This window comes from Rhodamnia argentea, chromosome 5, assembly GCF_020921035.1.
Source record: "Rhodamnia argentea isolate NSW1041297 chromosome 5, ASM2092103v1, whole genome shotgun sequence".
NCBI lineage: Eukaryota > Viridiplantae > Streptophyta > Magnoliopsida > Myrtales > Myrtaceae > Rhodamnia > Rhodamnia argentea.
This window is the reverse complement of record NC_063154.1, coordinates 21,831,116-21,854,268: the sequence shown is the minus strand read 5'-3', so window position 1 is coordinate 21,854,268 and position 23,153 is coordinate 21,831,116. Positions and strand designations below refer to the sequence as shown.

Genomic DNA, 23,153 nt, shown 5'->3' with positions numbered 1-23,153 from the left:
CAAGTCTTCAGATTTTCTCAAATAAGGGCCCCAAGTGAACACTGTTTCAAAAAAGGGTCCGAGTCCTCATATTTTTTCAAATAAGGGTTTGAAATAATTATAAAATTTCAAAAAAGGGCCTGATTTAAGGGCATTTTAGTCTTTTTACTTATTTAATTTTTTTCTTTTTATTATTCTATCTGTTATCCGTTTTCTCACAAAAAAAAAAAAAAAGTCAACTGGACCTTCACAGGCGGGAGGGGCGGCCCTCCGGCCTGTGGCCACCGCCCCACCGTCGGAGGGCGGTAGGCGGTGGCAGCAAAGCCGGGCGGGGTCGCCGGCGGCCACAGGGGGGAGGGGCAGCCCTCCCGCCTGTGGAGGTTTTTTTTTTTTTTTTTTGTTTTTTGTTTTACATAAATCAGGAAAAAGAGAAAAAACAAATAAAAAAATTAAAATGTGAAATGACGAAAACGCCCTTCAGGCCAGACCCTTTTTTAAAACATTATGATCACTTCGAGCCCTTAATTGAAATATATTATATCACTTTGAGCCCTTATTTGAAGCATAGTTCACTTGGGGCCCTTATTTGAAAAAATCTGAAGACTTCAGGCCTTTTTTTGGATTTTTCCCCTTAACAAATGTTCAAACGCCGCTCCGTCTCCGTGAACGCTCGCTCCGTTATCTCTTTTCCCCCTGCTCTGTTTTTTCATCTTCCCGAGGAGAAAGGCCTTCGTCTTCTCCCTCTTTCTTCCTCTCTTCATTAATTACGTGCGTTCTCTCTCTTATGCTGCATTTTCTCTCTCTCTCTCTCTTCTGCTTTGCTGCGAAGCATCTTTTTCCTTCTCCCTCGCTCTTTCTTGATTTTTCTGCAAAGATCTCCCACACATCTCACCTTTCTATCTCTCCTCTCCGTGTCCCAAGAAGCGAACGACGACCGCCGCCGCGATCCTCAGCCCATCACAGCCGACCACCCTCCTCGTCGAAATGAATATACGTTTGAGGAGTGAACTGAAACAAAGTACAAGTTTCAGAGGATGCGTCTGTTGCACGTCAAGCTCAGTCTAGTTGAAATCTTCGAGCAACTGGTTCAAGCCCTGGAGTCGGGGTCGAAGGGCTCGATGGCACGAGCTTCTCTCTGAAGAAAGGCATTTCTTTTGGAAAATGAAAAGTTCAGAGGGTCGGTTTGGAGTGCTGGCAAGGCTACCCATTTGGCAGAGCTAGAAAGATATTGTTCGGAGAGAAGAAGATGGTGAGGTTTGGCTTGGGGCCGAGCGCGAGAGATAAAGAGACTTGCTTTTATCTTTAATCTCTTTTTTTTCCCAGCTTTTCTGGATTTGGTCCATGGGTCATAGGAAACAAGTGTTGTATAGGTGACCTGGTTCTTCAAAGTAAGAATATGTAAACTGCATTATCTAATACGCGATTGATTCCAAACTCATTATTCAGTCTATTTCGTTGCAAGTATTTCACGGTCTCAGGAAAGATAATACTGCACCAGCCAACCACAATCTTGAATTGCCAATCCGAAGTCACAACGTAATAAGAATGATCATGAAAGAACTAAAGCAATCACGCAAAATTGAAACAAAATACTATAGTAGGAGACAGAATATCCAACTGGTTCATAGATAAAAAAAGCAGGGCATTCCAAACATCTAAAGCAACATCCTTGGATATATCAGCCAAATAACCTTCTGGAGTCCGAAAACAACCAAAATTATAACCGAAATGGTCAACAAACTGAGTACAAAAGGACCTTCCTCTCTCTCTCTCTCTCTCTCTCTTAATCGATGTTCTGCATGACATCCACGGCCGTGAACTTAGTCCCCTTGTCCTTGTCAGTAGCAGCGCGCCCTTGGGCCTTGCGATCGAGCAGGGACTTGCGGTCCTTGTCGAGCCGAAGCTTCGTGCTCACGACCTTCGAGGGAGAAATCCCCATGTTCACGGTCGACCCGTTGACCTTCTGGTGGGTGATGCGCTCGATGTGGATGACCCACTTCCGGCGGTAGACCTGGACGACCTTGCCCTCGCGGCCCTTGTACGTCCCGCGGACCACCTGGACCTCGTCGTCCTTGCGCCCCGGCATCGACCGCATGTTGTACTTCGACCGGAGGTCGGAGCTCACCGGGGCGCTCATCAGGACGCGGCGGACGCTCGACGGCGCCGATAGAGCTCATCAGAGGGAAGCTCGTGAGATCAAGCCCTCCGACCCCGCCTCCAGGGTTGAACCAGTTGCTCGAAGGTTTGAACCAGACCGATTTTGATGGTGGTCGGCTGTGACCGGCAGAGGATCACGCCCGCGGTTGTCTCCGTTTGCTTTGTGCGCGAGAGAGAGAGAGAGGTGAGTGGTGTGGGAGATCTTTTCAAGAAGAAGGAAGACAGAGAGAGGGAGAAGACGAAGGCCTTTCTCCTCGGGAAGACACAAAGACAGAGAGAAGGGAGGGAGGGGGAAGAGATAACGGAGCCAGCGTTCACGGACATGGAGCGGCGTTTGAACATTTGCTGAGAGTGGGACCGCAAGGACACGTGTCAAATTTTTTTATGGTCTGGCGAAGAGATGACGTGGCACTCCAAAAGCACCTAAAATTTTCTCGAGGACTCAAGGCACAAATTTTTAAATTTCACAATCAGATAAAGCACTTTGATGACTAGATTAAGAAAAATTTCGCAAACATACCGGAGAACAAACAAATATGCTTAAATAGGGAAGAAAAAGTCAAACGCATTTATCGACGTTGCGAAACGATGACTTGTGAACGGAAGTCCGACTCTTTTCCTTTCGCGAAGCTTTTATTTGAAGTAAATAGCTATGACCAATGACCATTCTTAAAGTAAATTACCAATCAAAAGTATCATCTAATCCATCCTGACAAGACTAAATTGTTTTGCAACAGTGCTCAACGATTATTTGGAAAAACTTGTAAGTATGTTATGACAGAATTCCGAGCCAATCCACGAAAACACAATATCTATGACTCACGAGTGTTCCCAACAATCCCATCCTGCACCAAAAAGAAAAAAGAAAAAGAAAAATTGAAGGAACAGAAGCTGTTGAACAATGATAAGAGAAGTTTGTATTAATCATAGATCGAGCGAATTATGCTGATAGAACTCACACTAGTTACTTGATGTTCTTGCAGAGAGTTGAGCGACGATTATTGCCAGTGTAATGAGCAAAATGGTGACCTGCAGTCAACATCAAGACAAGCTATTGTTCTCCCTTTTGTTTGGGTTACTGTTCAGCACATTGTTCTTAGAACAGCCTAATAATGCAAGATAAAATGGGTTTAAACTCACCAGGACAGAGCTGCATCTGGGTCCAGTTGCAAGGATGTAACATTTCCTGTCAAAATTCACAAAACAATTTCCTTTAAGTCATAAGAACAACATCGATATCTATACCACCGAGAGAGAGAGAGAGAGAGAGAGAGAGAGAGGAACCTTTTGTTTAGGAGGCCAGAATCTCTGCAAGCCTTCTGTATACCCTCGATTATGCTTAATGTTTTTGTGGCATTAGGATCATTCTTGTCAACCTACAGGAGCCAAAAGCGTAATTTGGTGAGCAATGTCTTAGATTGTGTACTTAAAAGAATCATAGCGCGAAAGGCATGGAGATCGAAAAAGTGGGTAACAAATGAAAGCGTCAACTACTATTGCAGCCAAAAGTTGCAATAACAGATCATCAAGCAAGTTCCACCCCACAGTCAGGAAGAAAAAGGGAGAAATTCCGCAACATTTCTGAGTCTTACGTTCTGCTATTGAGCGTTGCCGCCAAAGGAGAAGTTGTTCCCCATTAAAAATTATTATTGCAGAAGACAAAGTTTCCGTTCACATGCATAAAGGAGCACTGTCAAGTCCACCTCAGATTTAAGATAGCTAGCCTTTACAATCTGGTAATGATTTTGCAGGTTAGGTCTAGCATATTTTCAAGAAGAAATAACTAAACATATGTGTGTAAAAAAGACAGTGCATTCAATTTTTTGACTTTCATACCTTGGACTTCAGCATACAAGAAAAATCATAGAAAGCACCATAAACATCAGCCATTGTTCTTGTGCAATCCCTAACCTTAGCAGCAAGACCTGAAAAGTATATGTAGACAAATGCAAAAAAACTGAGCAATCATTATCTCGGAGCTACTACAGAACATGCACAGAAGTACAAAGGCTCATGGATATACACAGCCTTGACATATAATGAATGGTGATAGTCTTATATTTCGGTCATGCCTCGATCTAAGTATGCCTAATCATTTGATTGTGTCTAGGATGGTAAGTGTAATGATGAAAGAAAATACCAGCAGATCATTTTCTTACCTGGCCTCATGTTTATAACGCCTCTGAAAACTTCAATATTGTTGTAGCATAAAGCTAAATTTCCCATTGCCATTATCTAGGAATAAGTAGAAAATGTTAGCAAACGAGCTTCTCCCAAATAATCAAAAGACTAGTGGCATTGGCAAAGGAGCTTCTCCCAAATATATATGATTTTTATATATAAGAGAGATGAAAGGCAACAACTCTTGGTCACCGATAAGAAACACTATCATCTTGAAGTATTGATCGTGTACCTGAAAAATAGCCCAAAACCGGAATATAGCAGGATCCCTTAAAACAGACATGTATGTCAGACAGTCTTCAACATGTGCCAAAGCATTTGTGACCATCTCATTCAAACATTGCACTGCCTTCGCTGAGTTCTCCTCATACTTCAAGTCCTACGTAGATAGGGCCAATAACAGAAAAGAGAAATTTAGCGTTGTAGGTGCGTAATATCTTAATAATTCATCTACAAAGTAGGCGATGGAAAATAAACTTTACATGGTAAAAGGGCTAGAGCAATCTATGTAAGCAGTTAATAGTCCTAAATCATGTTGAAGATACCTCGAGTTTGTCTACATATTTACTCCAAATCTGACGAGGCCAAAACATGCGCGACTTTTTGGAATCTCATTGATATCTTCCAAATAATCTTTTATGATGTCCTGTTTCTGATATTCACATCCATAAAACAATATTAGAAAGTCCGAGAAAAGAATATGTGGTGATGTGCATGAAACTGAAGTGTCTTTACAGTACCTGTAGAATCAAAGCCATTGAATTGCGTAGAGAATCAGGTGCGAGATCTTCAGCTCCAGAAGTATGGAAAAGCTTTGACAGACCTAAACCTATAAGTCCTGACACATAGTGACAATATTGATCGTAGTCATCAACTGTTTCCACCTGCAATGGGGAAGAAATTAGTGGAACTCTTTCTAGGATAAGTAAGTGCATGACCTATTAAACAGATCAATCTCCAGTACAAGAAATTCTTCCATAAGCTACAAGACTAAAAGTAGCCTTGCATGCTTGGTGCAAATGAATACCGCCAGCTTTTAAATCCTCTTGATAATAGTTTTTCGTCAAACTTGTTCCAATTCAACCCGATCAGTTACCAAAAAAACGGCACACAGTAGAGTCAATAGTGAGTTCACAAGCCTGTGGACCTTGGAAGATGGAAGAACGGTCATTAAAGCCAAATGCTACGCTTCTACACGAGTCCAATTTTTTGTAAGCGGGTGAATACTTTGAGGAGTTGTACCAAACAGCTAAGGTCAAATCCATACTCCACCACGGTCATTGTAAACAGCAGGATGGGCTACCCGTTGAATGGCTCAGCCATTCAACAAATAAAAGTTACACTGGTACTAAACAATATCATATTCATTTTCTTCCATTGGAGACAATGACTCTCATCTGTGCGAGAGTTCCTTTAGCTTGGCTACTTATCATGGTAAGTGAGGGATTTGTGGAGTTTGATGGAGAAAAGTAATATTAAGCGCAAAGCTTTTACTACTAATGGCATACTTGTAATTTTCATCATAACTATGTATGTCCTAGAATCTTGTTATATATTGGGACAATATATTTTATAGTTGTAACATTGAAGCTTATAACGCGCATACTGATACTGATGGTGAAGAGATTGCTTCATGTGGCACTGTAGTTTTTTCCCTCTCTGATTTGGAAAGGGTATTTCCACGTAAAAATTTGCCTATCTTCTTTTCTATTTTTTCTCTTCAAAGATTCATGTTCCTAAAGTAAGATCTTGGAAAATATTACAAGGGTCACATTACACAGATCACAAACCTCTTTGCAAATAAATTGTGCCATTCCTGCTCCCATTCTCTTAGTGATATCCTCGATTGTCTCTTGATAGCTGCAAGTATAGTCGAAAGCCACAGTTAATGAAGGAAAAGCAGTCATCATATCAATCAGTAGAAACAATTCGACCATTTTGGGTTAATTGCAGGAAAGTTTTAGTTTTGAGTTTTCATTCTCGATGAGAAACCACAAAACTGGTTGGAAAGAACATTTGGAGGACCCTGATAATACAGTTACGGAACTATGATGGTTAGGTATTTTGGTAAAGAAAACACACATGGTTAAGTTGGAAGGCTAAAGAAGATCATGTAGAAGAAGAGAATATCCTGATCTCGTGAAACGTTTTCACATCATAATTACAAACAAAAATCATAAGTTAGTAACCTTTCCCCAGTTCCAGGAAAGCTGTGGAAACATGATAAAATTGGTCCATTAAATCCTTGTACTCCTTCGTACCACCTTAATACAACAATAGAGATCTCAAGTTAGTGAGCTCAATAAAATTCTGGCCGGCTAAATACTTGGAAAACCAGTCTTAGATCACTAAAAGCTTTAACTAGCAAGAAAAAGGTAGAATGACAACATGTTTAACTCACATGAAAGATCCCACTCCTTATCGTAAAAGTTCCGATGAAAAGCTTTCAGGATAGGCACTTTGACATCAGTAGGTATGCTTGTGTCATCCTCTGGAAAGGGAACATTAGACGAAAAAATTCCCGCACAAATTCACACAATAATGTCACTATGAAGCTGGAAACAATTTAATTGACGTGATCGTAACAAATAAGAACTAGCAGAGGAACTAAGGACTAATTCTGAAACTGATTCTTTCACGGAATATTAAACTGAGTAATTTTCAGCCGGGGCCTTAACAACTACAGCATTAGCATGCTCCACTTGCATTTACGATGGTTAGTGGTGACAAATAAACTCAAGTTTAGACGTGAGAACCCGCTCTGACCTCCACAATGATATTTCCATGAATGTCATCAAGATGAAAAGGAAACTCCAGTGTGTTCGCATTATAGTTAATCTTTGACAGACAAAGCATAGCTGGCTTAGATTAGCCTTTTTTATTTTTATTTTATTCTTTTACCGGGCAGATTAGCCAATTAAAAGTGCTAGTTTAGTGTAGATCCACTATGTTTGATAAACAGCACAATATGTTGCAAAATGCAACACAAAGACAATTAATGCAGAGTTATGGGACAAACCAACTGTATCAAGTGCTCGCAGGACCATATAGAGTATGCAAACCTACAAAAATGAAAAAGAAAAGTTGAAGGGATAAAAGCACATTGAGAGATACTAATCTAACAGTTCTACTAGAATTTGCAATGCTTACAAGTGGTAATTGCATTGACTAGTCTAACAGTTGATAAGATTTTTGCATTGGATTAGTAGACAACAGAAGTGAGGTAGGAGAAAGTACCAAAATAAAGCAAGAGGTGACCCCATAAATCTATGGATGAGAACTGCATTGACATTGTGAGATTTTGTGGGACCATTGCAAGTTGTTCTAAAAAGTTTAAAATTATTAGATATGTGTATAATTCAATATTTAAATATTCTAACACTTCCTCTGGCGCGAAGGCAGGACTTTGGTCTAAGCCTAAAGCGTCGAAATATATAATTGAGGAGGTAAATAGGAACTTGAAAAGATTTAAAGACCTTCTGTTCTAATAGATTTTATGCAATTTCATTTGAGATGATACTTAGATATGGTTCACGTCAAAGAGCCTACAACACTTTCTTTGACTTTTCAATTTTATTTTTAACTGTTGTAACATTTAAATGGGTTAGCTAATAACATCATTAACATCTACTTTCCAGTGCGGATATTCTAAGATGGACTTGAGGTTCCTCCTCCCATCGACTAATTACCACATTCAAGGAAACATTGAGCTTATGCAGACCATCTGGCATGTTTTGTGGACTTCTCGTCGGGGACTTACATATACGACAGAGAAAAGCCTATCGAGGAACTGATTTTAGGTGAACTTAGCAGAATAAGTGTCTAAGATTAGCCGTCTCCCCAAAGCCTAAGTGCTTGCACGAAAAATTATCAAAAAACGTCCTAAACCTGTTGTAATTATGTTAATTCATTAGTAAACTTTTTTTTTTACCCAATTATTTCTTAAGCCTTTTGTATTTGTACCAATTCAATCAATCCGGGCAATTTTGGCCTGCTAGCACCGACTTGGCAATTTTTAATAATATTTTAATATTCTCGCAAAATTTTTTATTTTTTTATTTTTATTTTTTGCCTTTTTTTCTCCTTTCTTTCTTCTTGAGAAAATTTAACCGGAAATGCCTTACCAGAAATGTCCCACAAATAAGGAAAAGGAATTCAACCACAGTAAATTAGGAAGATCGGATCACCTTTGATTTATCGGAAATGTTTTTTCTTTTATCTTTCCTCGCATATATATATATATATATATATATATATATATATATATAATTTCGGCACACATTTTTGGCAACTTTATCCACAACTCAACCATACGGCACGCATGGCGGTTATTAATGCAGAGCAATCTAGATTTTCAAAGGAATTTATCAAAAACACTTGAGATATTGTGCTGACACGTTCATGAATCATCATAGTTCTCCACAAAACCGATGGTGGTGCAAGAGTCCCAAAAATAAGGGGTTGCTAGAATTATAATAGGAGAATGAGAAGGTGACGGAGCAGTTATTGAGGGGGGGGTGACGGTGGTGCTTTCACCACCATACATATTACTAGAGAAATCGAATGACCCGCTTTGCCGGTTTCTGATGATATATGTCAGGAATTACAAATTTTGAGAGACACTTTTTTTTTGGGGTCAGATAGAGAGATACTTAACTTCTGATCCATTTAGTGCTGAATAAAAATTAGAATATAACAGGCACATCGCAAAGGAAATTATCAAATAAGAAACCGAACAAACGAAGGAGTTGTGCAAAAACAGACTGGAAAACAACGTAACCATCATATTCGAACCGAAACACTTACTGACCCGACCATATTGAGTTATTTTTTATAGTGTTTCGGGTCAGGCCAAACACACTTCTCTAATGTTTCGAGTCGGGTATCATAGAAACATGATCCGATCCATTAACATTCCTATGGGGTCACTTGTACTAGAAAGTAGAAATGATATTATGTTTAATTACTTAATTGAGTATTCGCTTAATCCTTTTTGCTCTGCACATTTGTGGGGTGCTTCTTTTGGCAATAACTTTCCTCATCTCTTTTTCTTGAAAAAAATAATTAGCCAATCATGGCTAATCGCTCTCTTTATCATATAATCTAGCAAAATTTCTTCCCTACAAGATACGGGTGGAAATTTTTTTTTTTTTTTAATCTATTTTTGCCTAATAATGATCTAAAAAGTTGTCGTGTGCTTTTGGAGGCTCAAAGCTCTTTAAAAATGCTCTTAAAAAAGTACTCAGGTTAGGCTTTTTTTATTGTGCAGAAAAATAAATAATAAAAAAAGGAAATATATTTTTATTGTGCACGAAAATATTTAGACAAGAATTGTTATCGATAATGAAAACATTTTTCATTGACTAATTATTTTTGAGAAAATATTTTGTAAGTTGTATACTTTTCGCGAAATAAAGCCATAAAGTAAGGGTTTTTTCTTGATTCTTTCATATTCCTCTTCTCTTTAATGCATGGTGTTGCTTCAGCGACCACAACTTCACAAAAACACAACCATGCTCATTCATAACAAAATCACTACAGAGGAAAACTTAACCCACGGAAACCGCGCTCACCGCGTTGCGAAGCTCAGTGGGGAGCTGTTCGATGACGAAAGCGAAGGTCTTGGAGAACTTGCGGAGCATGGAGTAGCAGAATCGCCAGTGAGGCTGCGGAGGGATCTGCTTCTCGGCATTCCTCGCCACCATCTTCAGCTTCAACAGCGGGTAGAGCTCGTCCGGATCCTTCAGGATTTCTCCAAGACTTACCATCTCTCTCGCTGAGCTTGAGATGAGAGAAAATGGAGATTGAACTAGGTAAAAAGTGGAACGGGGAAGTTCTTGTAAGGTGACCAAGCCGCAGAGCGTTCCAATATTAGTAATTAAGCGATCATTAATCAACTGACCTCCCACTATTTTAGGTTGTTGGTCCTTGTGCAGATCGCCTCGAAACATGTACGGACAATATTGATAATCTATTCTCTTTCTATATTTAAGCATGACTCCAAGGTTGATCGGGAAAGATTTCTGGCAAAGCGCTGTGGGTAATAAATATTTATTGGCGAATTGTTTAAAGGCTTATTTGGAAGTGTCGGGCTTGGCCGTGTTTCGCTAGTGGCACGTGAACGTTGCAGAGTGGGCCTTCGGGACACTCAAGAATTGAAACTCCGACTTTGATTTTGCCTTGGGCACGACAATTTCCTATTTTTACGAATCGGAGTCAGACTCCTCTGGCGGTAGTATATGATATATGTCTGTTTAAGGGTTTATTTCAGGGTCTCGAGCTCATTAAATCTTGTAATAAAATTTTTTAATTCCTTTGTAAGATCGAAATATTATTTGGTGAGAAATTGTGGGGTTAAACACTGTGTGAGTTATTTAGTGTAACCAGGGCTGAAAATACTGGGTGTGTTTGAGTGACTCGAGTGTATTTGTAATTTCCCTTATCTAGCTTGATCCATAGTGAAATTCTTTACTAGTTTCCCCTTTTGGACGTAGGTTACCGCGGTTGAACCAAGTAAATTTGGTGTCATTTATTTTCTTTCTGTCTAATTGTTGTTCAAACGCTTACTTTTGCAATAATTATTATCGGAGCCAATGGTAGATTTGTGAGCCCCCAATCACTTCCGGTGTTTGGTTAATATCTCGAGGAGGGAATCTACAGACCGACACGGTTTCTAGGTAGTGGGCTTTGTGGTGTAGCAATGCGGGCCTGTTGGCTTCATGGTTCGGTCTGGATAACAAGATAGAAGATGAAGTCAGACCTTGATGAAAATTCAAGTTGAGATATATTGGTGCATAATGATATATAAATTAAGGAACAACCAAATCTTACACTAAATTCATGCATGAGGGGAAGATTGTTGAAATATACGTGAGTTGTGCTCGAAAAGTTCTACATTGGATAATTAGTGTGATGTGGAGTAATTATTATATCGTAGTTAACCCATAATTCATTGGCTTAACTTTTTGAGTGAAGATAAGTCCAATTGAATATGTCAAGAGGCTCGACTTGAGTTCTCTCTTGGCAATCTCCCCGGATGAAGCTATCTAGTTCCTGCTACGTGCATCTCCAATATGATCATACGTACCACGATGACAACCGCCAGAGTCTTCCACGGTTTCACCTCCAAAGACGTCTAACCTCGTTGAGGACCTCTAACCTTGTCAAGTACACTTCAGCAAACCCAAGTTGTGACTTGTCATACCAAAACTGGGAATTCTTCCCATAACTTTCTACGAGAGGAAGATTTCAGATCGGAGGCTACTCGATCCAGATGTAACTTTTTCTCCCTTTACCCAATTTTTGCTTCTATTGTTCCATGTATTGGAAGATTTATCTAGTCCATTTTCTTTTAGCAGTTTCAAACGTCCTCAAAAAGCATGCGGAATCATCGGAGCGTCTTTCTAGGTGCCTCTTCCCATTGTTTGTCGATCGCTCCTCATACATATTCATTGGTTCTCTAGCATTGCGGTCATGAATGGTAGGGAAAACCTTTATGATATTTTGAAAATGACAAAATAATCAAAGGCTATGAATGTGTTTTTTGATTGAGTAAAACTAAGTGAAAGATGCACAAGCCATTATGCCGATGGCGTCTTAACAGAACGTCTAAAGTTATAAGTTTTCCATCAATGGTAAACAAAGTATTAGATATAGAGGTATCTACATGAAAGAGGTACCGATTAGAAGGTAAACAAGTCTAGAATGAGAAGTTCGATAAAGCTTGGAGGGATATTGGATAGGTAAACAGTTAGGTAGAGCCGCGAATTGCGAATGCGCTTGGAGGGACCAAAAGATGAAAGCTCAAGTGAAGTTCATATTGTTGGGAATATCATCAAGACAATTGATTTTTTCATACTCGATGCTAAAGCTGAATATCATCAGATTCAGAAATCTACTTTTGATCGAATATTCGGACTCTAATTATTGTCTTCTCGATATTGCATCTGAAGCTTTGGATAGTGTATATGAGATTTTGGATATTGTATATGAAGCACTGGATATTTACTCTATCGATATCGTATGTAACTTGGATATCACTAGTGTAATATGGGAATATCATCACAGCTTGTACGTGTTTAGACTATATGAAAAGTCTTTTTAAACTCAGAGAGTATTCAGACTCAGATAGTATCATCTGATTAAGAAGTCTATTCAAGCGAAGAATGAAACATTATAATATTTCAACGGCTAGTGATATGGCTTGGATTTTTTTCTCATAATAGACAAGATCCCTTCCATAAATAAAGAACTGTATTTATGAAAACCTAAATTCAAATTGTATGGACGACTGAATTCATGCCCCTGGAGTATGAGGTTTCATGTCTTCAGTGTGCCGTCTCGTTGTTTATGGCATTCAGAAACATGATTTCGAAAAATGGTAATCAAACGATCATTAATCACCTGAGCTCCCATTATTCTTGTGGTTGATATTACCCCTAAACATAGACTGGCGAAATGGAGAATCTATTTCTTTTTATATTTTGGCATGTGATTTGCCAGCGACACCGTGAGAGTGGGTCCTCGGGACACTCGAGAATTGAAACTCTCGGGAAGAACAATTTTCCCATTTTAGGAATTGTAGTCACTCTTTTGGCTTTGTTAGAGTGTCGAGCTTGCATGTTTTTTGCGAGTGACACCGTGAACGTTGCAGCAGGTCCTCGGGAAGTTCGCGCACAAGAAGTGTTGCATGGAGTTGAAGTCGATTAAATTTTGTAATGAATTTATTTAGTTTTTTTTTTTTTAAGATTGTGAGATTATTTGGTGAGAATGAGAAAATTATCAAATAAAGTATTAAATATATTACACTTTTGCCAATTGAATCATGAATCTTTTAATTTTACCAATTAAGTCATAAACATTTTTATCTTTTACCAATTGAGTCCATATCGATCAATTTTGGCTGAAAATTGCTTGAGTGGATATCAGCCGTCCCACGTGGCACCGTCGCACTAACGAGGGCAATTCTTGCTATTACTTTTATCATTTTTTCGAATTTGTTTATTATTGTTTTATTTTTTCTTATGTTATCCTTTCTTTTATTTGTTTTCCTTTTTGGTTCAAAAAGCCAGCGGCGCCTGGTTGAGAATCAATCGTGGCTAAGGGTCGACGACCCCATTGACCCTTGGCCGAGGGCCGCAAAGCCCTCATCAACTGCAAATGAGGGGTCACGGTCCCTCGCTAATGCCAACGAGGGCACTGCCAGCCCTCGCAAGCCGCAATCCCTTGCGGGCCACAGCAAGGGCGTCGTGATCCTTGCCCATCCTCGTTGTGAGGGGCAAGGGCATGGGCGAGAGCTATACTCCAAAGGATGACCGGCATAAAAATCTGTGATAATATTCATCGAACACCGGAATGGGGAGGTTTTCTCCCAGAGTTACCATCTCTCTCACGCTGAACTTGTGACCGGAGAAAATAGAGATTGAATATTAGTAAAAAGTCGAACGGGGAGGTTTTCTTAAGGTGAGGGAAACTGTATGCCCTAATGCGGCGCCTCTGGGACGGCAGTGAACAACGTCACCATGTCCTCGAAGCGTGTGCTTTCCAGTCTTCAGAGTGCCGCAGAGTTGTTCAGTGGTTAACACAAGTTCCAATATTGGTAATTAAAAGATCATCCATCACCCAAAAAAGTTCTAGGAACCCAGATTACCCCAAACCCAGATTAGTAAAGTTCTAGGGATCGCTCCGGCAATAAAATCTTTTGGCATGACTCCAAGGTTGACGAAGAAATATTTCTGGCGAGGCGCTGTAGGTCATAAATATATATTTTACCAATTGGAGTCGGACTCCTCGTGCTCTACTACATATATTTGTTTAAGGGCGTCTTCCGAAGTGTCGAGCTTGCCCGTGTTTCACGAGGGGCGCGTGAATTGTTTAAGGGCGCGAAAATTTCCTATTGTTACGTATTGGAGTTAGGCTCCTTTGGCGGCGCTATGCAATATATAATTGTTTAAGCGCTCGCATTGGAGTTTCGAGCTTGCACGTGTTTTGCGCGTGATACTGTGAACGTTGCAGAATGGGCTTGCGGGGAGTTCATGCACAAGGAGTTTTGCACGAAGTATTCAAGTGTTAAAGCTAATTAAATCTCATAATATGATTTGTTCAATTCATGAGTGAGATTGAAAGATTTTGGTACGAAATTGAGGAGCTAAACACTATGACTTATTGGGTATAACCGAGACTGAAAAATACCGAGAGTGTTTGGATTACTCAAGTGTGTTTGGATTACTCGGGTATAACTATACGTGGGTTGCTAGCTCAAAGGAGAAAATTATCAAAAAAAAATTCTAAATCTATTGCAATTGTGCTAATTTAGTCCTAAACTTTTTTTTTTTTTGGCTAGTTGACTCCTAAATTTTTTGTAATTGTGTCAATTCAATTCATTTGGCCGGCGGCGTTGACGTGGCTAATTTTTAATTATACATGATATGAATTATGCTTTTAATAATTTTTTCTATTTTTTTTTTTCTGTGAGGACCGGCAAGAGGTCGCCGGCAAGGATCACGAGCCCTCACCGTCACCGGGGAGGGCCGCGATCCCTAGCGTTGGTAGCATCCCGTCAGTCCTAACCCAAAAAAGAAAAAAAGAAAAAGAACATATAGAAAAAAATTATTAAAAAATTGAAAAGTATTAAACTATTATCAAACATTTTCCATGTCGGTGTTGGATGGCTAAATGAACTAAATTGACATAATTACAAAAGGTTTAGGAGGGGAAAAGTACTAAAAAAGTCTTAAACCTATTGCATTGATACCAATTTAGTCTTAAACCTTTCAATTGGACCAATTTAGTCCTAAACCTTTTTGTATTGTTCTCCACGTGAACATAGGATAGACAAATGGTAAAGACATTAGGACTAGAAGAACTTGTAAGAACATAGGGACTCCCCGGATATTAAACACATGGAAAACCTAATGGAATTAAAATCCTAGGAACTAGAAATGTACTAAAAGACCCGGGAACTAGAAAAGCATTAAAGACATGGAAACTTGTAGTTTCGACTCTTCGATCTTGTAGATCATCTCCCAAAATTCATCCATCAGACTTGACTAGCCAATAAACAACTTGAAATTTCACCAATCATCAAGAACCGGCTCAGAGCAGCCTTCGATTGGTATGCTATTGGCCAACTTCGAAATCGGCAACTATCTTGGTGAATCGGTAACTCAATTTACAAAGGAAGAATCGATAACTCTCTAGTCAATAGTTTACAAATCGACATCTTATTCTCAATCCATCGTAGTAAGTTATAACAATAGTTTGCCTCGGCTTGAATAAACATCGATATAGCTAGACTTGTAAATGGAACCATGTTGGAACTCAAGGACTTTCCGATGAGTCGGATGCTCCCGCATTATTCTTCCCGAAATGTTTGAGATTTGACCTCAAATAGGACATGTTATCATCTTCCTCAAATAAGGAGAAATGACTACCACATTAGAAGTTGCCGAAACGCTAAACTCTCCCGGAAGTTCAAATTTATATGCATTATTGTTAATTTATCTTGAGAACTTTGAATGGGCCATCGATCGTTGGCATGATCATGTTCTTTCAGCTAGATGGAATTCTCTCCTTTCTCAAATGAAGCCATACAAGAACACCTAGTTAAAAACAAGCCTTCTTTTTCCTCACTCAATGCATGCATGATGCATGTGCTGTTCGGCCAAGTCTATCAGCTTTTAGCGGGAAGAATTACCAAAAAAGTTTTAAACATATCGCAATTGTGTCAATCCAGTCTTAAACTATTTTGCCAATTGAGTCGTAAATTGAAAAAAATACCAAAAAAGTCATAAACCTATTGCATTGGTACCAATTCAGTCCTAAACATATGGCATTGGAAATTGCCGACGTGGATGCCAATGATGCCACGTAGCATGGTCGGTGTTGAAGTGGATATTATTGAATAATATTTTTTTTAATATTTTTGTCTTTTTTTCTAAACTTTTTTTTTAAATATTTTTTGTCTTTTTTCTAAACTTTTGCTCCTCTCTCTCTCTCTCTCTCTCTCTCTCTCTCTCTCTCTCTCTCTCTCTCTAACCACTCTCAACCTCCGTCTCCCTCTAATCCACGAATTCAATCTTCCTATGTACACCATAATCACTCCTTCTCAACTTAATCCCATTGGACCAAAAAAAAAACCTTAATCCCATTCGCTAATCCAGTGTTAAAACCTCGATTAAGCCTTAACACTAATCAAACTATCTTCTTCTTCTTCCTTCTTCCAAAGAGGAACAGAGGGCAGCCAGGCTACCGATCGTACTTTAGCTTCGCCGCCATCTCCTCCACCATCCGCAGACTTGCTCCCTCCACATCGATCTTCTCCATCATTTGCTCCACCAGCTCGTGCTTCTTCCGCTTCTTCTGATGCTTCGCCCTCGCATCTTAGTCGGAGTAGTCCTCGAGTAGCAACAACAAGTGCCGACTCTGCTGAACCATCTCCTTGGCCCTCCACATCTCATCTATGCTTAGCTCTAATAGTCTAGGCATGGTGCCTTCCCTTAGAACCGCCTCCTTGTGCTTGTCCCTACAGCTCCTCACCATCGCCAGGAGTATTGCGACCTTGTGCTTCCCGCACTCCGGAGACCCTTACTCAATCGCCCCGACCAACGCTCGAATAGTGTCGTCGGGGCGGGCGACCTCACCGACCACGTGGCTGGACAATGCCACAAAGTTCTCAAGCAAAGCTATCACCTTCTCGGCGGCCTCCGGGGAGTGCGACGAGCTGGAGGCAACCATCGGGTAGAGGAGGAAGAGCACACTGTCGAACGCAAAGATTTGGGGGGGCGATCCGGTGGGAGGTGGAGAGGTTGAAGAGCATGGAGCAGCTTCGGCGAGATAGCGATTCGAGGGAGATTCGCTGCAATTTTGTCTGATAAGATTGCGACTAGTGTCTCGATGGCGCCGGAGGATGCGATTGGCAGCTTATTGGCATTGCAAGAGGAGAGGATCAACATCGTTGTCGTTGCCAATTCGATCAGCGATCGGTTCCCATGAAGGTTGAGAGTGGTTGCGGATAGAGATAGAGAGGTGCGAAGAAAGAGGAGGATAGGGGCCAACCGATAGAATATCTTGTCGACCATAGTTGCTATTGGCAAACCACGGAAACCCTTCAACATCCCATTGACCGATTCAACTAAATTTGTTGTCATCGATCTATATCTCCTCTATTCATCATAAGCCTTTGTCCATTTTTCTCTTGGAATCTAATCACACCATGCACCTGTGGCCGGATCAAACCTCCTAATTTGGCTCATGATTTGGTCGAACTTCCGCCATTGGTTCGCGTAAGCTGTACATTACAACATTAATTAGTACTTCGTACTAAAATTTTTGCACATGTATTTTCCTGAAATTTACAAATTCAAGAATTTACCTGCCATCCGAACAAGTCTTTTGCCTTCGGCATTTTTGAATTTTTATTGTAGTTGCTGGCAACGTGCCGAATGCAATATCTATGGTAGCCATGTGGAGGAAGCCACCATTCTGTCTCCATTGCTCGTTGAATCCCGATATGTCCGTCCGATATTACACAAATATCATCTCTCTTAGTGACATATCTCCACAACAGATTCATAAATCATGTCCAATTGTCAACATTTTCCCCATGGACTACAGCAAATGCCAACGGGAAATTATGATTATTGTCATCAAGTGAGGCCGCACAAAAGAGGGTTCCTTGGTGTTTTTCGTATAAAAATGTACCATCAACAAATATCACAGGACAACAACTTGCGAAACCTTCAATTGTCCGCTTGAAAATCCATAACATCCGGTTGAAAACCATGTAGCCCCGATCTAGGTTGATATGATCATCGATCACAAAATGCGAACCCGGATCCGGCTCTCCATTTCGATCATCCACATCCTCAACCTACCGTATGACTCATCCCAATCTCCAAATTGTTTGGCAATCGCCATTTATTTGGCCTTCTAGGTTTTATGGTAAGTAGATTCGAAGTGCAGCCTGTCTTGATTTTGATATCCGATTGGGCGGGGACCATTGCTTCTATCTAGCAGTAGAAGTACTTTTGGTCAAGGTACCGATGATCCCATGACATTTGTGGAGAACCGCATGTATGTGGCTCATTATACTTACTTATTTTCCAAAACATGCCACCCGATTTAGCAATCGCGCGGAGCCTCCAACTACACGGTCCATTTGGATTGCCACACTTTATCATATATTCTATTTTCTTTGTCAAATAATTGCGAAAACTTTGATTTCTCCTAAGGGAGTACTCTTTTACCGCCAACCGCATCGCGTCTCGTGATGTAAACAACATGCCAACATCAAATTCTTTTGATGGATCAAATAACATACGGCCCGACTTGGCTCTTGTATCGTCTTGCATCATGTCAAAGTCGATCTCTAAATAAGGCGGTGGATGTACCAACGGCAAAATGGGATTATTACACTAGGTATTGTAGTAAGCCTCCATATTGTCACATCCGACATTTTCTTCATCATTGTCATCGATGTCCATTCAAGGATCATCTTCTTCATCACCACCATCATCAGCATAATCAGCATTATCATCATTATCATCATTATTATCGACCCGCATGTACCGATTATACGTACCATTGTCATCTTCACCAACATTCGAACCTTCTTCCGCGAAATCATCTCTCATTTGGTGTTCGCTACAGCTTGCATAAAACTATAAAAACCCCGTAGCACCAGCTTGAAGTGCAAATTGCTGGATCATCGTAAATGTAGCATAATCATGCACCTTCGTAATGTCATATGTAACACAATTGCGTGTCACAACCGGATATTTATACCACTGTTTGAATATACTGGTTTCCTGTTATATTCAACGTGCTCTCAATCGAAACACGTAACTCATCAAATGTCGATAACTTTGCAATCCCGAACATGGTAGATTATCCGCCTTCGTAATCAATTCCATATTTAGTTCGCATCGTTGTACCTCTCCAAGACATAATCGCAAAAGATGTAGACGACATTCTGCTAAATAAATAAATTAGAAATTATTTCTAAACTACAATTTGGTAAATATTGTCCCGTATACGTTATCAAATTAACATTACCACTATCAATATATCAAATGAAATAAATATCCGAGTATAGCCCTAAGGGCTTAGACGACAATTTGCCAGAAAGGCAAAATCGTCATTTTTTAAAAGTAGTCGGCCAAAATACCCCGAAACGTCCATGGCCAATTGATTCCGGCTATTTCCTAATTTTAGGGATTTTTCACAATTCTTTTGGGAAACAATTTGCCAGAAGGGCAAAATCATCACTTTTTAGAAGTCGTAGGCCAAAATACCCTGAATCGTCCATGGCCGCTTGATTGTGGCCAATTCCTAATTTTTGAGATTTTTTACAATTTTTTGGGAGACAATTTGCCAAAAGGGCAAAATCGTCATTTATTAAAAGTCATCGGCCAAAATACCCCGAATCGTCTATGGCCGCTTGATTATGGTCATTTCCTAATTTTTGAGATTTTTCACAATTCTTTTGGGAGACAATTTGCCAGAAGGGAAAAATTGTCACTTTTTAAAAGTCGTAGGCCAAAATGCCATGAATCGTCCATGGCCGCTTGATTGTGCAATTTCTTAATTTTTGAAACTTTTTACAATTTTTTTCGGAGACAATTTGCCAGAAGAGCAAAATCGTCATATTTTAAAAGTCATCAGCCAAAATACCCTGAATCATCAATGGCCGCTTGATTGTGGCCATTTACTAATTTTTGGGATTTTTTACAATTTTTTTGGGAGACAATTTGCCAAAAGGGTAAAATCGTCATTTTTTAAAAATTGTCGGCCAAAATACCCCGAATCATTCATGACCAGTTGATTGTGGCCATTTCCTAATTTTAGAGATTTTTTACAATTTTTTTGGGAGACAATTTGCCAGAAAGGCAAAATCGCCATTTTGTAAAAATTGTAGGCCACAATACCTTGAATCATCCATGGCCACCTGATTGTGGTCATTTACTAATTTTTGAGATTTTTTACAAATTTTTTGGGAGACAATTTACCAGAAGGGCAAAATCGTCATTTTTTAAAAGTCGTCGGCTAAAATACCCCGAATCATCCATGGCCAGTTGATTGTGGCCATTTATTAATTTTTTGGGATTTTTTACAATTTTTTTGGGAGACAATTTGCCGGAAGGATAAAATCGTCAGCCAAAATACCCCGAATCATCCATGGCCAGTTGATTGTGGCCATTTCCTAATTTTTGAAATTTTTTACAATTTTTTTTCGAGACAATTTGCTAGAAGGGCAAAATCGTCATTTTCTAAAAGTCGTCGGCCAAAATACCCCGAATCATCCATGGCTAGTTGATTGTGGCCATTTACTAATTTTTGAGATTTTTTACAATTTTTTTCGGAGACAATTTTCCAGAAGGGCAAAATCGTCATTTTTTAAATGTCGTCGGCTAAAATACTCTGAATCGTCCATGGCCGCTTGATTGTGGTCATTTCCTAATTTTTGAAATTTTTTACAATTTTTTTAGGAGACAATTTGCCAGAAGGGCAAAATCGTTATTTTTTTAAAAGTCGTCGGCCAAAATATCATGAATTGTCCATGGCCAGCTGATTGTGGCCATTTACTAATTTTTGGGATTCTTTACAATTTTTTTGGGAGACAATTTGTCAGAATGATAAAATCTCCATTTTTTAAGAGTCATTGGCCAAAATATCCCGAATCGTCCATGTCCAGTTGATTGTGGCCATTCCATTTACTAATTTTTTGAAATTTTTACAATTTTTTTGGAAGATAATTTGCCGTAATGGCAAAATCGTCATTTTTTAAAAGTCGTCGGCCAAAATACCATAAATCGTCCATGGCCAGTTGATTGTGGCCATTTACTAATTTTTGAAATTTTTTACAATTTTTGTGGAAGAGAATTTGCCGTAAGGCCAAAATCGTCATTTTTAAAAGTCGTCAACCAAAATATCCCGAATTGGCTCTGGCCGCTTGATTGTGGCCATTTACTAATTTTTGAGATTTTTTACAAATTTTTTGGGAGACAATTTGCTAAAAGGGCAAAATCATCATTTTTTAAAAGTCGTCGGCCAAAATACCTAAATCGTCCATGGTCGATTAATTGTAGCCATTTACTAATTTTTGAGATTTTTTACAATTTTTTTTAGAGACAATTTTCCAAAAGGGCAAAATCGTCATTTTTTAAAAGTCGTCGGCCAAAATTCCTTGAATCATCCATTGCCAGTTGATTGTGGTCATTTTCTAATTTTTGAGATTGTTTACAATTTTTTGGGGAGACAATTTGCCATAAGGGCAAAATAGTCATTTTTTAAAGTCGCCGACCAAAATAGCCAAAAAAAGTCTATGGCCGCTTGATTGTGGCTATTTCCTATTTTTTTCAAATTTTTTTAAATATTTTTCCTTCATTTTTTTGAAAGTTTGTATGATTTTTCTATATTTTTAATCAATTTTGTATTTTCTAATTTTCTATTATTCGAATTTTGAAATTATTAAAAACATATTTTTTTGACCGGGTCAAACCTCGCCCTCGCTTCTCGGGACATCCGGTCAACTTTTTTTTATTTTCCCAAAAATTCATTTTACACTCCTAAATTTCTTTTTCATTTTTTGAAAATCGTCAAAATGAATATGGATATAGTTGCAAAAATGAGTCCCAAAAAATTATTTTTAAGAGATTATGGTAATTTTTTTTATTTACCTAAATTCGTAAACATTATAACTATTTAGGGTATAAATAATAATCAAATAAATAAAACAATACTTACGAAACCGCAAAAAATAACTATAACGAGATTTATCTCAAACTATTGACGGTAATCACGCGCCGAATGTGGAGCTCAAACTATCAAGAGGAAGCACCGAGTAAGAAGGCCGGCTTTGCTTTTGTCTCAACTTTTGCAAAAATAAAAAATTCCCAATTTAATTTAAACATGACGAAATATTAGTAGTAAAATAAAAACACTAACATCAGCAAAGGCACCCGAGGAGAGGGGGATCCGAGAAAATCTTTGTGAGCTATGTGAGAGAGAATGCAAGAGGAGAGGGGGCTCTGAGAGTGCGAAAAGATGAAGAGCTTCTGTGGAGGAGGGAAGAGCAGTGCGAAAAGAGGAAGAGCTTCAGTGAAGGAGAGATGAGCTTTTGTGGAGAGGAGAGATTTTACAAAAATGAGCTTCTGTGGAAAGGGTGAGCTTCTGCGGAGAGGAGAGCCTTTGGCTTTGTAGTGCTCGTGAAAGGTGCCGCAGTCTGCAGCACCTTTCACGTCGCCAAGGCCAATGCCCGATTAAAGGCGCCGGCACTAGTAGGGGCCCCCGCCGAGCGGGTAGGGTCGTACCACCGCTCGGCACTATAAGTGCCAAGCGGGTGGGGCCCCAAAACAAAGCAGAACGAGCACAACCACTTGCTCGGCACCGATATCGCCAAGCGAGTAAGTCGCTCGGCATTATCGCTGCTAAGCAGCGGTCCGTGCTGCACTAAGACTGCCAAGTGGACCCTAAATTGATAAATATGTTTTTTTTAAACCTATTTTGGTAAAAAAAAATTTCGCGCAATTTGAAAAAAAAGCCCCCTTAATATTGTAACATGTTCAAGAGAAAAATTTCAAGGGAAATTTTTCATAGGATATATTGTGAGGCAGGCAAATACCTCCTATATTTTTATATATAGGAGGGATGTAAGGCAACAAGTCTTGGTCACCTATAAGAAACACTATCGTCTTGAAGAATTGATAGTAAAATAGCCCAAAACCGGATATACCAGGGTCCCTTAAAACCGATATGTATGTCAAACAGTCTTCAATATGTGCCAAAGCATTTGTGACCATCTCATTCAAACATTGCACTGGCTTCGATGAGTTCTC

General features: G+C 39.4%; 1 protein-coding gene and 1 pseudogene across 1 annotated transcript; both read right to left on the bottom strand.

The window, feature by feature from the left end:
- Positions 1 to 1,582: 1,582 nt before the first annotated feature.
- LOC115729410 (60S ribosomal protein L26-1-like) lies at positions 1,583 to 2,460 on the bottom strand. The gene is made up of 2 exons (XM_048279687.1): positions 2,235 to 2,460; positions 1,583 to 2,151 (listed from the first exon to the last, which is right to left on the bottom strand). The coding sequence occupies exons 1-2, from the start codon at positions 2,458 to 2,460 to the stop codon at positions 1,763 to 1,765; spliced, it is 615 nt and encodes a 204-aa protein (XP_048135644.1). The 3' UTR covers positions 1,583 to 1,762.
- A 636-nt stretch (positions 2,461 to 3,096) lies between these two features.
- On the bottom strand, positions 3,097 to 10,085 carry LOC115729409 (annotated as a pseudogene).
- Between the last annotated feature and the right edge of the window lie 13,068 nt (positions 10,086 to 23,153).

Coding starts and splice junctions, on each gene's coding strand:
- LOC115729410 (XM_048279687.1), bottom strand. CDS start 2,460: ATGTCCGTGAACGCTGGCTCCGTTATCTCTTCCCCCTCCCTCCCTTCT. Junction 2,152..2,234: donor GCCGACCACCATCAAAATCG/GTCTGGTTCAAA, acceptor CCCTCTGATGAG/CTCTATCGGCGCCGTCGAGC.